The following is a 15,128-nucleotide window of genomic DNA, read 5'->3' as shown; positions in this document are numbered from 1 at the left end:
CTTTATGCCCTTTGATCAACATCATCCCTTTCTCCACTCACACCACCTGCCTCTGGTGGTCATCATTCTACTTTCTACCTCTATGAATTCAATTTTTTTAGATTCCACATATATGTGAGATCATGCAGTTATTTGTCTTTCTGTGCCTGTCTTATTTCACTTAGCATAATGTCTTCCAGGTTCATTCATTTTGTTGAAAATGACAGAATTTTCCCCCTTTTAAGGCTGAATAGTAGCATTCCACTGTGTATATACAGATGCTCCTTGATTTACAATGGGGTTAGGACTCACTCAATAAACCTATTTTAAGTTGAAAATACGGTAAGTTGAAAATGCACTTTTGACTTAGATATTTTCAACTTAAAATAGGTTTATACCATCTTAATACTCAAAGAAATGCTGAATGCATATTGCTTTTTAATCACTGTGAAGATAAAAAAGTGGAAGTCAAATTATCATAAATTGGAGACCATCTGTGTACCACATTTTCTTTACCTGTTCATCTGATGATGGACTCCTAGGTTGACTGTATTTTAGCTATTGTGAATAATGTACAGTGAACATGGGAGTGTAGCAATCTCTTTGGCATACTAATTTCAATTTCTTTAAATATATACAGAGAATTGAGATTCCTGGATTATATGGCAGTTCTATTTTGAATGTTCTGAGGAACCCCCATACTCTTTTCTGTGATGGCTATATTAACCTACATTCCCACTGCCAGTGCTCAGGTGGTCCCTTTTCTCCACACCCTGGCTAACACTTGTTATCTTTCATCTTTTTGGTAATAGCCATTCTAACAGGGGTGTGGTGATATCTTTTTGTCGTTTTAATTTGCCTTTTCCTGATGACTAGTGAGGTTGAGCATTTCTTCCACATAGCTGTTGGCCATTTGTGTGTCTTGAAGTGTCTATTTAGGTCCTTTGCCTAATATATCTTTGACATACACACAAATGCAGACAAATACACTTGTAAATGAGAATTTCTTGCTTCTTTTTGTGGCTTTTATTTATTTTTTCTTGCGGGGGGCAGTGTAATGCCTTTTCTCCAATTCTAGTTTTGAAACAACTTAATGAAAGCACATAGGAGTCTGAGATAACACAATACAAAACAGGAGCTGAAGCCCAGTCCCTACCACTTTCTATGGCTCTCTGGTCACCTTTCAGCCTCTTTCAGCTCCAGTTCTCTTTTTATCTAGCAAATGAGGAAGATGATTCGTTTTGTACAAGGTTACCAGAAAGATTACATAAGATTTTGTATGTAAAGCATTTGGTAGAGAATCCCTCACATAGTAAGCACTTGATAGATCCCAGCAACTACAATAAAGTAATATTAACTAATTGTTAGCATGGTTATTATTTTTGCCATCATTAATATATCACCATTAGTAGATGAAGCATCCCAAAGAAGGGCTGGGCGTAGGGGTAATACACTAATCTTCTCTGAATTACGGCAAAATTCCAAAATAGATGCAAATACCTTGGTCTATTTTCATGACCCTTTTAAATCTGGTCCCCTTAGAGCTTGAGCTCCTCAAGGAGTCTATATGGGGGAAAGTATCACAAGAGACCATTTGATTCAGGTCTCCACCTTCAAGCCACTGTAGTATCATTAGACCCAGTTTTCAGGGAAGGGAGAATTAGGCTTAGAGAGAGAAAGTGACCTTCTCAAGGCCATGTGGTTAATGAACAGTCAGGGCAGCAGAACAGAGGTATCTTGTGCCTTAGTTTATCATTCCCTGGTCTTATAAAAATGCTACCTTTAGTTCTACAAAATAATAAAAAAAAATTTGGCACAGTAGAAAATTGTGTTTATATGTTATATATGTATATGTATTCTTTTTTTCTTTTCTTTCTTTTTTTTTTTTTTTTTTTTGAGATGGAGTCTCACTCTGTCACCCAGGCTGGGGTGTGGTGGTACCATCTCGGCTCACTGCAACCTCCGCCTCCCGGGTTCAAGCGATTCTCCTGCCTTAGCCTCCTGAGTAGCTGGGATTACAGGCGCCCCCGACCATGCCCGGCTACTTTTTGTGTTTTAGTAGAGACGGGGTTTCACCATGTTGGTCAGACTAGTCTCCAACTCCTGACCTCGTAATCTGCCTGCGTTGGCTTCCCAAAGTGCAAGCCACCATGCCCGGCCTTGTATATGTATTCTTTTATGTAAATATGTACTTATATACAAACGTGATACACACATATATAATCCATATATAAGTATATATATGATATAATCTAATTGAAATATAATATAATATAATAATATAATATAATATAAACGTTTTTGCCTAGGCAATCACAACTCCTGAGCTCATGGAGACAAGACTAGTACCTCCATCCCAGAGGAGGTCTGTAGCAAAAGAGGGTTCCAAGTTTCTAATAACAAAGTGAATCTAAGTACCCATTCACTTAAAAATATTTATTATTATTTATTCGTTTCTATTAACAACCATTTATTTATTCCCTGATCCCAAATTTAAAGCATGCTAGGTGGTGGAGATACCTTTTGAACAAGAACAAGAAATGCAGTAAAAATCCCTCTCCAACTCAGCTTCCCTTCCAAGTTTCCCTCTTCTTGGCAGGAGAGAGAGAAAGGGATCAACATTACACAGGGCACACTCACCTTTCAAAGAAATGGCCATCTATAGGTGGGAACCACTCCAGTGTCACAGAGTCCGTTGTGTGGCCCACAACTTGGGGAGCGAGGGCAACAGGCGCCGGTTTCCTGGAGGGCTGCCAGCTCTGGTAGACCAGGTCCAGGTAACAGTGCATTCTGGCGACTTGATTGGGCGTGAAGGAGTCCGTACAGTCGTCATCTGCAAGCAGGCAGAGGGAGAGATAAGCATCATGCTGCAAGGGCAGGCAGGCATACGAGAGAGTTATGACGGCTCCTGGCGGCCCGAGAGCCAGCACCCAAGTCGTTCCTTGCCAGCTCTGGGCTGGCCTCTTCCAGCGCTCAAGAGTTAATGACCTGTGAACAAATTAGTGTAGTCATCACTTCTGGAGACAGGTGAGAGGAAACAGGAGGGAGGGAACAGTGGATGGAACTGAAAAACTATGGCTGAGACTGGGAAGAGAGCAGCCCGGAGGTCATGGCAAAGGACACAGGCAAGACGAGCTATTTCCCACAGCCCCCAGATCCACCGGGTACTAAGTCAACAATTCCATTACTTCCTCCCTCCCTCAACCCCCACTCAATACGTCTCATTCATTCATTCATTCACTTGTTTATGCACTCACTCAATCATTCATTCATTGATGCACTCTGGTTCCAACTCATTCCTTCACATTCTTTCATCTACTCATTTATTAATTTCACTGTTAACTGACGTGGTGATATTGCCCTTCAAACAAATCTTCTGAGTGTCTACTACATTTCCGCTCTGTGCCCAAGGGCATGGAAAGATAAAACTTTAAAAGTTCCTGCCCATGAAGAGGTACCAGTCTAGTTATGAGGTCAAGACCAGTCCAATGTATGAGTCAAGGTTGTTACAAGGCTGCTAAAGTCCATGATGTCGATCAGTGATAAGGGAGGAAGACAGCATGGGTGGGGGCAGGGACAGGCAGGTGACCAGGAAGTCTTCTAGAGGAGATAGTTGAGGTTGATCAGATTGCATGGCTAAGATTGGAAAAGAAAGGAGAGGGGCTGCAGGAGAAAGTGCTGCACGACTACAGAGGCATGGTGCCCTAGGCAGAGAGCACAGGCCAGGGAGTAAGGCAGACCTGGGAACAAGCCAGGTAGTGTGCATGCTGAAAATATGAGTAGTAACATCTTCCACTCAGTGCTGCCATTGGTCCACTGTGCTTTAGACACGGTAAACCTCTTCCTTTCTCTCGAGTTTTGGAGAGATTACTATTATGCATTACTATTTTCCTTATTGTACACAAAAGGATATTAAAGCTGACAGAGGGTAAACAACTATTTTAAAATCACAAAGCTAGGGATACATCTGGGATTTGAACCCAGGCAGTCCTGACTTCAAGGCCGTGCTTCTGATCAATATGAGAACTTCTTTACAAGCATAAATGAGACATTGTATGGATATAAAATCTTGCAGGTGGTTGATAAATGGGAGTTGAGTCTGAGGCTAAGGGAGCTTGGAACACAATCTCTCAGGTGTCTTTGGATCTAACGACCTTTGATCCTAATCTCTTTTCCAGGGTATGACCTAAGACCTGGCCCTGAGGGAGAACGCTTGCTTCGCATTTCTCCCTCCAGCAGTTTCATTCAACTGCCCCAGGGGCAGGACAAGGCACTGTTTTGGCTTAATTTCCAAAAACACCACTTCCCAGAGGTGTCCACCTGGTCAGGGAGCCCACAGCTAGGCCCCAGACAGAGGAGCACAAGGCTCTTGCAATCTTAAAATAAATCTGCTACTGGGAATCCTGCAGCATATACTGGTTTCTTCTTATCAAACAAACATTAAATACGTTTGGGCAGGTGCTGGACAGTTAGACATGGCTTTGAGAATCCAGCTTAGGGAAGGGGCAGAGGTGTAAAGGAGGTTCTATACAGAAGTTGCCTTAAATCCCCTTAGTAATTTTTTCCAATCTCCTTTCCAGCACCCCAGGTAAGTCTTTAACACATTAGGAGAAGCAGAAGAGCCCAGTGTCTCTTAAGAAACACAGTATAGTGAATAAACGAGTAAATCTCTCTCAAACCCAGATCCCACCATGTAACTCCTGAATACCAAACATTCTACGGCTCCCTATTGCAAGGAAAGAGTCCTCAGTCCAAAAAGGGCCAGATAATTGGACACTTTTTTCTTTGTTGCCATGAACTTTTGACTTCATCTCGAAAGCTTTGGAAAAGCCACCGAATAGGTTAGATACAGGAAAAGGGCATGATGGCTAAGGGAAGAAGTATGGCCATGCGACTAGATTAGTGCACATAGATTCTGGAGTCAAATGGACGAGTGATTTTCTGCCCCCAGTGCCTCAGTTACCCCATCTGTGAAGTGAAGACGGTGATGATAACACGATTGCTCATTTCAAAACACAGCCAAGGTGCAGGGATGTGGGGTACTAAGAGCAATGCCTGTCCCATGATAAATGCTAGTAAATGGGAATTGGAAATAGTGTGTATGTAGTGTTTGTATATGTTTGTGTGTGCTCATGTATGTGTGAGTGTTATAAAACTGGAAGCAGGAAAAAAATTCAGGATATAAAATATGCATTCTCTTTGATCTAACAATAAGGAATTTATGGATTCAAAAGATAGATACTCTGGGATAAACATGGGTAAAATAGACATACAAAGATGTTTCTTGAAGCATAATTTATAATGGTGAAAATATTACAAATAGCACATCTGTTCATTTACAGGGAAATGGCTGTGTACTTTAAGGCACAGACATAGAACAGAATACTAATCAGGCATGACCAAAAAATGAGATAACTTTAAGACTCAGTTCCCTCATGCATAAATTGGGGGCATTTAAATAAACTCCAAACCATGAATTTGTGAGAATTCAACAAGCAAGAGCACAAAAAGCATTTATCAAAATGAATGATGCTGAAAAACAGTAGGTTTTTTTCCCTGTATAAATATCTACTCTACTTGCTTCCCCACAACAAAAAAGTATATTTTTCTTTTATAACCTAAAAAGGAAACATTTTCACATTTGTCGATAAAAAAAAAAGTTTGAAAAAATGGATAGGTGATGGAACCTAGTAGGGAGACAGGAATGTATTTGAACTTTAAAGCTGAAGTTGAAGCTGGACACAGTGGCTCTCTCCTGTAATCCCTGCACTTTGGGAGGCCAGGGTGGGCAGATCACGAGGTCAGGAGTTCGAGACCAGCCTGACCAACATGGTGAAACCCCGTCTCCACTAAAAATACAAAAATTAGCCAGGTGTGGTGGTGCATGCCTGTAATCTCAGCTACTCAGGAGGCTGAGGCAGGAGAATCACTTGAACCTGGGAGGCAAAGTTTGCAGTGAGCTGAGATCATGCCACTGCACTCCAGCCTGGGTGACAGAGTAAGACTCCACCTCAAAAGAAAAAAAAAGAAAAGCTGAAGTCGAAATCTATCCCAAGGTGCACTACTTGGAGACTTAGCAGCTATCAAAATCTTGGGAGAGGTACCAAAGGGTTTTCATTTACCACAAAAACTCTGTCTCAATTAGCTAATGTTTAGAGTCGGCCCCACTCGGCTTCCGTCCCCCCAGTGCCTCCCCTCTTGAAATCTATGGCCACTTCTTCTGGTCTCCAGGACTGGCCAGCTCATCTTGTTCTTCTGTCTGCATCTTGTCCCAAAGCAGAAAGAACTTCGGGACTTCAGCACTGGGAAGCCTATGCTAGTCCCCACGCTGTTGATACAGTACCCTGGGTTTGCTAACTGAAGCTTGCTCTCAAGAACAAATGTTCACCTGTGGCTGAAAGGCCCCACTGCATGGAGGTTCAGGACATGAACACCATGCCTTCACTCCACTTAGGACCTTGGGCACAATGTTGACCCCCTGTCAACCACATTTTCACCCACCATAAAATGAGGAATAAGATGTTACCTGTCTCATAAAGCTGATGAGAGCATTTAACAAGCTAACTAATGTCTAGTGAATGGATAACTAAGTTGCCTTGTGTAAAACTCTCTGTCTTTTTGATGCTTTTAAAAATAATGATAGTAATAATAGTCATAATAATAAATGTAGATAATAAATTTATAATAAAAAATTCACTGTAGAATATTTGGAATATGTTGAAAATGTTACAAAAAATAAACATACCCTGAACTCATTACCTATATATAATAAAATTGATGTCTAAGTATATGTGTGTATATGTATGTATATGTATCTGTTTGTATATGGACGTAAATATCTACAGTAAATTTCTGTAATTCTTATCACATACATATGTACAGGTCTTACACGATATATATGACTTTCTGACCCTTTTCACAGTAAGTAGTCAATGAATAATCCTACTAATCATCATTTGTTGAGCACTGATTATGATATCAAGGACAGTTCTTTTTTTTTTTTTTTAACTTGCATTTTAAGTTCAGGAGTACATGCACAGATTTTTTACGTAGGTAAACTTGTATCATGGGAGTTTTATAGATTACTTCATCACCCAAGTATTAAGGCCAGTACCCATTAGTAATTTTTCCTGATCCTCTCCCTCCTCCACACTTCAGTAGACCCCAGTGAGTGTTGTTTCCCTCTATGTGTCCATGTGTTCTCATCATTGAGCCCCCACTTATAAGTGAGACCATGTGGTGTTTGGTTTTCTGTTCTTGTGTTAGTTTGCTAAGGACAATGGCTTCCAGCTCCATCTGTGTCCCTGAAAAAGATAGAATCTCATTCTTTTTTATGGCTGCATAGTATTCCATGGTATATATGTACCACATTTTCTTTATCCAGTCTATCATTGATCGGCATTTATAACAATAACAGACCTAACGGCTTCACTTGTACCGTTACACCTACGATCAGGCAAGGCAAGCATCCTTATCTATCATCAATGGTATTAATAAAATAACTGAGGCTCAGAGAGGACAAGTAAACTGCTGAAGATCAAAGCTGGGCACGGAACATTCAACTTTGGTCTCCTCACTCCAAATTTCATGCTCTGAACCACCATGTTACTCCACTTCTGTTCATGTCCTTCAGCCTTCTTCTCTGTCATCTTTAGTGGCCCTATAATGTTCTATCACATGAATACCTTGCAGTTCACTTCAGCAATCCATTATCTTTGGGCTCGTAAGCAGTTTCTAATTATTCATACAGTTTTTTTTCTATACCTGGCATATAGTAAATGCCTAATAAATATTTAGGAAACAAATATCATTAAGAACATTCTTACGGTTAAATCTTTAAGCATACCAATTGATTTATTTGCTTTGGATATATTCCTTAGAAGTGGAATTGCTGGGTCAATCTATGTGTGCATATTAAGAAGCCATGACACACAGAAAGATGGGGACAAGACACTTGCTCCTGTAGGCTAGAGAAAGCCTGGCTTCCTGCATTTTTGAGGACCACAGTGTCCTCCTCCAGGAACTCTTATAGCCTATTATCTCCAGAAAGTGGAACTGAGTCTGCTGCTCTTTTATCTGCTGAGGTTTCCAAGAGCTACCCAAGAATTCCACGTAACTATACTCCTCTGGAGCTCCGTCCAGCCTGCCTACTGAATTAGGCTTCCCCCCATCACCTGCCTGGTGCCTGCTTGATCTGAGCATTTGGGGCACTCTCAACCTTCCCCAGAACCAGAAAATGAGGCAGATACCTGCTAGTTAATAACACAGGTTCTGCAGTAAGAAACACTTGGGTTTAGGTTTCACCTTTGCCTTGTTTTAACTTTGTGATGCTGGGCAAGATACTTATGCTATCTGAACCACATTTTCTGCATCTGTAAAACTTGTGCACCTCCTTGGGCTACTTTGGGGATTCAACGAGACAAGCCTATGAAAAGTTTCATACAGTGTCCGGCATATCACACGTACTCAAGAATTACTGCAGGCCTGAGCTAACCAATATGGTAGCCATCAGCCACATGCGGCTATTCTGATTTAAATTAGTTAAAATAAGATTGATAAATCAGGTCATTAGTCACACTAGTTGTATTTCAATCATTCAATTACCACACAGGTAGTACAGGTAGTGGCTACCATATTGGCCAGAACAGATACAAACTATGTCTATCTTCACAGAAAGTTCTGTTGGCGATGCCGAGCCACAAACCTTTTCCCTACCAGTGATCAAGCCTGAGGAAGAAGCACCCAGGAAGATAAAGCAACAAGAAGAAGTTGACCCAGCAATGTCTTCACCCAATTGTCTTGATGGAGAGAGCTCTCATGGTGGCTCTCCGCAGCCCTGAGAACCCAGTCTTGTTCTGCATTTTGAATTTCATCCAGCTGCTTTTGTCACCTCATCTATCAGAAATCCTAAGGAAAACAAACATTTCAAAGCTCGTGGTCGCCTTGAATATGCTTTTGTGGGTGTAAGTTTGTTATCGTAGCTCAGTGAATTAGTTCTGCTGTTAATGGGTCACTGAGCTGAGGGGTTCCTTTAAAAAAAACAGTAAATCAATCACCCTTTAGATCTGTACAAAGGGGAACAAAAAAAGATTTAGTTTATGGGGGTCTGGTAGCTAGTGGCAGCTCCTAGCCCCTAAGAGGCCGGCAAACTTCCAAACTTATGTTATTGTTTATTTTGCATGTACGTTGAGCTGGCCAAGAAAAGGTGCTACAGAAATGGAACGTAAGCAATGTTGTATGAGGGGATGGGGCACCGGATGTGGGGTGTCAGCTTGGCTGGGAATGGGAGCCCAGTGGGAATCTGCTTTTCAGGAAATACCCAGCACCCTGGTCTTTTTTAAGCACTCAAATCTAAGACTCTTAATTGTACCAGAGGTGGGTTATTGACACTTTAATTTAGGTTTGGACTGTATGAACCTTATACTGGAGAGGCCCCCAGGGGTCATCAGTCCAAATGGACAAGCAAAAAGAACCACTGGGGATCACAGAACCCTTTGCATTCCAGCAGCAAATTCCTCTCTTCAAATGCAATGAGGCAAAACCTCAACAGAAATGTAAAATAGTCAGAAAGTGGGTGCGCTTTCCCTGGCTCCAGCAGGAATGAGAGCCTAAAGCCCTACTCATATAGCCACCAGGGCAGTGCCCTGAAGCATCTCTGTGGAATAGAGTGTAAAAGCTACCCAAGTTGCTCAGTTTCCCCACTCAACCATCAGCTAGCTGTCTTCAGAAGAAATACAAGAGTAAAAGAGAAAAATACTTGGAGGCAGATATGTGACTTGGTGCAAATGACTTCAGTGAGCTTCAATGCTGCCATCTGCAGAGTGGGGATAGTTCTAACTCTACACATTTGTTGTGAGAATTAAATGAGAGAGAGCATATTAAAGGCCTTTCTGGACAATATTTTGTTACATGAGTAGAAATATTGCTTTTGAAAATAATAAATTTTATATACCCGTTATAAGAGAATTTATTCATTTTCCTCCTTCCCTCCAACTCTCCCTCTCTCCTCCCTTTCTTTCTTTATTTCTTCCTTTCCTAACAAACATTTATTAAGCACTGGCCCCTGTGCTAACTTCTGAGAATAGAATGACGTATTAGATGCAATCTTTTCATTGATAGAATTTGCTTGTTCTAGCGGGGAAAGAGACACCAAGTTGAGTATGATAACAGAATTTGATGCTGGCCCGCCATGTGCAATTGTGTGCATTGTGACAAACACAAAGACTCTTAGCTGAAGGTGCAGTGGTAAGGGCTATGACAACCCTGAGGAAGGGGTGTCTTGTTCTAATTTGCCAAAGGTGCTAAAAGGGCTCAAAGGCCTTGATGTATCTTGTCCTAAAGGGAAGCGTAGGGTATCTCCTAATGCTCCTAACACTGTTACTAGTGGTACACAAATGGACTATGATGAGATATATTCAGTTAGGAAAAAAAAATCATACCCAATCTCATGTCATGATTTTCTCTTTGCAAAATCCAAAGCAGTCTTATTGTTCTTGTAAAACATAGTAACAGAGAATGTGAGAGTTTTATGCTTATCTAAGGGACACATGGGTTAAATAAAAAAAGTTCAACAACCACGAGCTTAGAAAAATGTGCTGCACATTTAGGAAGGATCATGGAGATGCAAGTCCAACAATTCCATTGTCTTGAGAAAAGTGAAACCCAGAAAGAGAATAACCCAAAGACATTACGTGGATGAGTGGCAGAGCTAGACCTTCCATCCTTAGAAAAGGTAAGTAGCTCGTTCAAGGCTCCCCCAAGCCAGGATTGGATCCCACATCTGACATCCAGTCCTGTTCACCCTACAGAGTGTAGGGCCCTACCTGCATAGCTCATGAAGTTGTTGTAAGGAGTGTTGAAGAAGCTATGAAAGCCACAGGTGTCATTTCCTGGCCCTGGGTCACCGCAGGACTTGTGTTTAGGGGCTGGGTTGGTATCATTGCAGAGGTCTCCAGTCTCGAAGGAGGGCTCTGTCTCCATGCAGGGGTCACTGCAGGACTGGATTTCTGAGATGCCACGGAAGACGTGATAGAGGCCTAGGCTGTGACCGATCTCATGGATCATGGTGTGGGTGTGCCCAGGCATGCCATAGAAAGATGGGTTCAAGACAATGCCACCTGTAAGGAGAAATCCAGAGAATCAGGCAAACTAGGTACTCTGCTTCTTGGTACAAGAACCCTCAAGTCCACCAAGGATAAAGAGATGCTGCCCAAAATAAACACAAGCTTCTCCACCCTAGGACTCCATTGCCCTGAGAGCTGTTACAACCTGTGACATGAATCATGACTTATCAGAGCAGGAAGGAATCTCAAAAGTCATTTTGTACAATTCCTTCATTTTTCGTATGAAATGCCAATGCCTAAAGAAGTGAAGGGACTTACCCAAGGTGATTTCAAACTATTTCAATGGAGAGCAATTCAGAAACTCTGATTTCTGGGCCAGTAAATCTTTCTGCTGCAACCTCTCCCTTACAAAGTAAGGCCTACTCTTATTTCCAAATATTCTACATATTCTTGTCTAGACAAAGCCCTCAGGGTCAGAGATCTTGGTTCTGGTTCTCATTTTGCCTTCACTAACTCTGTGACATCGAGTGGATTAATTAGCATCTCTGAACCTCATATCTTCATCTCTGATGCTGTAAGAGCATGAACACTCATGAAGGTCAGCACCATGTTGTATTCACTATTATAACAGTTTTCATACTAGCTAATGTCACTTGAGCAGGACTCTTAATCAACATTCTATAGTTAATGACTATCACAGGGCCTGGAGCTGAGTATCTCATTAAATGTGTGTTGAATATTTGCTGAATGTTAACTCATCTAAAGAAGTTTGTGAGGTTTAGCTAATCTAGTGTGAGCGGCTAGAATAGCATCTCCATACATCAAGTACATCACCTGAGGACAAGCAGCATGATCATCACCTGAGGGCTTAGTAGAAATGCAGAATCTCAGGCCTCACCCCAGACCTACAGAAGTACAATCTGTATTTTAAAAAGAGCCTTGAATAACTTGTCTGTATATTCTAGTTTGAGAAGCAATGGTCTATACCACATGCCTCAAAAAATTGAAAATTGCTTGGCTTGGGCAGATAGACAGAACAGATCTCAGCAGAATTTATGGGTAGTATTTGTGCTGTGTTCATGTTAGGCATTGGAAAGATGCATACAGGCTGGCAGAGAGATAATTAAACTTTAAAATTTAACAATGTTTAGGGGAAGGTTAAAACTCAGGTCTGTGAACCTTGAAAGTAGGCACTTTAGGTGTAGAGCAGCATCTTATAAAAATAGTGAGGAGGTAGGGTCTTGTTGATTTGAGCTGGCAAGCCCCACATGGGCATGGGGAGTTTCATCTTAGACTGAACCTCTGGAAAGGTGTGCTTGCTCAGTCAAGGGACTCACAGAGTCTATGCAGAGGTCTCTGATTTTGAAGAAGGACTCTGTCTCCATGTTAGGGTCGCTGGAGGACTTGATTTCTGAGATTGAATTTCTGAGCAATTTTGAATTGCTTAGAGGTTTCTAACACAAAGATAAAGATGTGTGAGAGGGCATGTGAGTGTGTGGGTGTGCACATGCACTTGGGTATGAGAAGAAGGCAGGCAGAGGCAGGGAGGAAGAGAAATTGAGACAGGAAATCTTTCTCAATTAGTTTCTGTCAATCACAACATGAAACATAATCTGATTCCCACCCAAGGCTTTTTCCAGGGATCATGGTGTAACAGCAGAAAAAGAGAGGAAAAATATGGTTGTAATAAATTGGGTTTGATTGGGGCTACTGCAGAGGAATTACTCATGAGCAGCATCTCTCGGGATGAGGAGAGGGCAGCCTGGAGTCCAGCTGGAGTTAGCTGACATGGGTTGCAATCCTTGTTCTGCTTCACACTGGCCTTGTGACTGTGGAAAATGGACTTTGCCTCTCTGGTGATCTCTAAAATAAGCAGCTACAATAATGCCAATGATTCTCTGTCTCTCCATGAAGCTTCATTATTAAGGTAATGAGAGGAAAGGACCGTTCCAGGGATGATGACTGGATTGCAGACTTAATGTCTAGGCTAACCCTGTTTGCTTTACCTCATCCCCTCCCAACTCACCCCTTTTCACAGAGTGACAGCACTTGGGCCCCAGTCCTGTTTCATTGCTTCTCTTAAAAGGTGAAATAGCTTGAGCCTGACATCATCCTGAAATACTATAACATGCTATGGATTTATAGCCTCCCTTATTCCTGGCCCTGAGCCAGTCTCTGAAATTTATGGAATTATCAGGAGTAGTTTTTTCTAACTGTAGAAGCCTGCTACTCAATCCTTCTCAGACTCTGATCATGGCCCTTTCAGTTGCTTTTCTAATAGGACAGAATTTCAGAATTGAGAAGGATCCTTAGGGTCTTCTGGCCTCCTAGGACCTGCTTACTTAATACTGAAGGACACTGGGACCTGAAGAAGGAAGGATAATTGCCTAAGGCCATACTGCTAAGTAAAGTCACAGCTGAAAACAAACACGAATTTTGGCTCTAGTCTAGCATTACTTCCATACATCATACTAGGTATGTGATATAAGCTGATCACCTTCAAGTTTGCCTAAGCTGCACGCTCTCTTCTGCCCAACCCCGCTTGTCTGTGTCTGTCTATCTGCCTATCTACATATGCCTATGTAGATACCCATACATCAGCTATCTCAGGATTTCTCAATCTCAGCACTATTGACTTTTTAGTCTGCATAATTCTTTGTAGTGGACATTGTGGACATTTAGCAGCATCACTGGCTTCTACCCACTAGATGCCAGTAGCATTCCCCCATTTGTAAGAAGCAAAAATGTCTCTAGATATTGCCAAATGTCTCCTGGGGCATAAAATCCTCCCAGCTGAGAACAAGTAGATATTTATCTTTGTATCTATCTTTATTTATACAACCACACACAGGCACACATACACACACACGCACACACAAATTGGTTTCATTCTCTAAAAAACAATTGAGACATGAGAGTCGTCTGGAGGAAACTAAGTCTATGGTTTCATTCAGCAAAACTTCCATTATTTGAATTTCTAATTTCCAAGACAGAATAGCAGTGGAACAGCTACTGGACTGTGTTTCACCGGGAGACCAGGCAGGCCTGAGGATAGAGTCAGCACTGTCACCGCTGAGCCTGAACATTCTCAGATAAAGATGTTCACTGAGTCATCACGATTCATTCTTGTAAATAATGGGAACATTCTACCAAAGGGAAAATTATTAAATAAATGGCAGTGCCCTTGTTCAAGGGAATATTATGTGGCTATTAAAAATCTTGTCTTTAGAGAGGGGGAAATAACCCAGAAGGGTGCTTTTCTTTTGTGATTTTAAGTGAAAAAAAATGTGTGGGAAGTTAAGGAAAAGACTTCTGCGACATGGGAAAAAAAGTAGATAGCATAATATTAAGTGAAAAAAGAACACAGAATTTCATCTATGCTATGATTTTTAAAATGTACAGTTAAAAAAATGCATGTTTACATATAGATGTGTCCTGCAAGAGACCATGGAAAAAATAAAATTAAAGAACTACAATGTTTGCTTACAGGGCCTGGTTCAGAAACTGTTGTCATGTCTAACTTTTGGTGATTGGTTTGTACAAACTTATGTCTTGTTTATGGATATGTATAATTTGAATGTAAGAAGAGTTCCTGTTGGTGTTGGTGGGTGGAACATGGAGGAACATGGAGTTCTTGCGAACTCACTTTTTCTTGCCTCTTTGGTGTCTTTCAAGCCAACCCATGACTGGCTGTGCCAGTACAGTGTGGTTACCAGACTAAGAAGATATTTGCGGGAACTAGGAGGCAGAGGGTATAAGGAGAAAGCAAACAATGGACAGTGTTGGAAACTTAGATTCCAATTGTGACTGTCACTGTCTTGTGTATGATGTTGGATAAGCCCCATTTCCTCTCTAGGTCTCATTTCCTCATTGATAAAACATGGTTAATAATACGGTGCTATTTCCTTCAGAAAATTGCTTGGTGGTCAAAATGAGATAAAGGATGCTAAAGAGTTTTGTAAATTAAAAAGTGATAAATAAACGGGTTTTTCACCCTCACGACTACCACCACCACCATCATGATCATAATAATGATCAGCATCGCACTAAATGTATTACTGTGCTACTCCAGTTGCCTCCTGAAGG

The 15,128-nt window shown here is 41.4% G+C and overlaps 1 protein-coding gene across 1 annotated transcript in view; it reads right to left on the bottom strand.

Annotated features, from left to right (window-relative positions):
* Positions 1-15,128, bottom strand: part of PAPPA (pregnancy-associated plasma protein A, pappalysin 1) — a 213,468-nt gene that overhangs the window by 177,826 nt on the left and 20,514 nt on the right. Inside the window, exon 3 of the mRNA XM_011971313.1 lies at positions 2,620-2,812. Within this exon, the coding sequence (XP_011826703.1) occupies positions 2,620-2,812 (193 nt within the window). The remainder of the gene's footprint in view (positions 1-2,619; positions 2,813-15,128) is intronic.

This window comes from Mandrillus leucophaeus, unplaced genomic scaffold (genome assembly GCF_000951045.1).
Source record: "Mandrillus leucophaeus isolate KB7577 unplaced genomic scaffold, Mleu.le_1.0 Scaffold1210, whole genome shotgun sequence".
In the NCBI taxonomy this organism is placed as follows: domain Eukaryota; kingdom Metazoa; phylum Chordata; class Mammalia; order Primates; family Cercopithecidae; genus Mandrillus; species Mandrillus leucophaeus.
The sequence above is the reverse complement of the archived record's forward strand: the minus strand, read 5'-3'. Positions and strand labels throughout refer to the sequence as shown.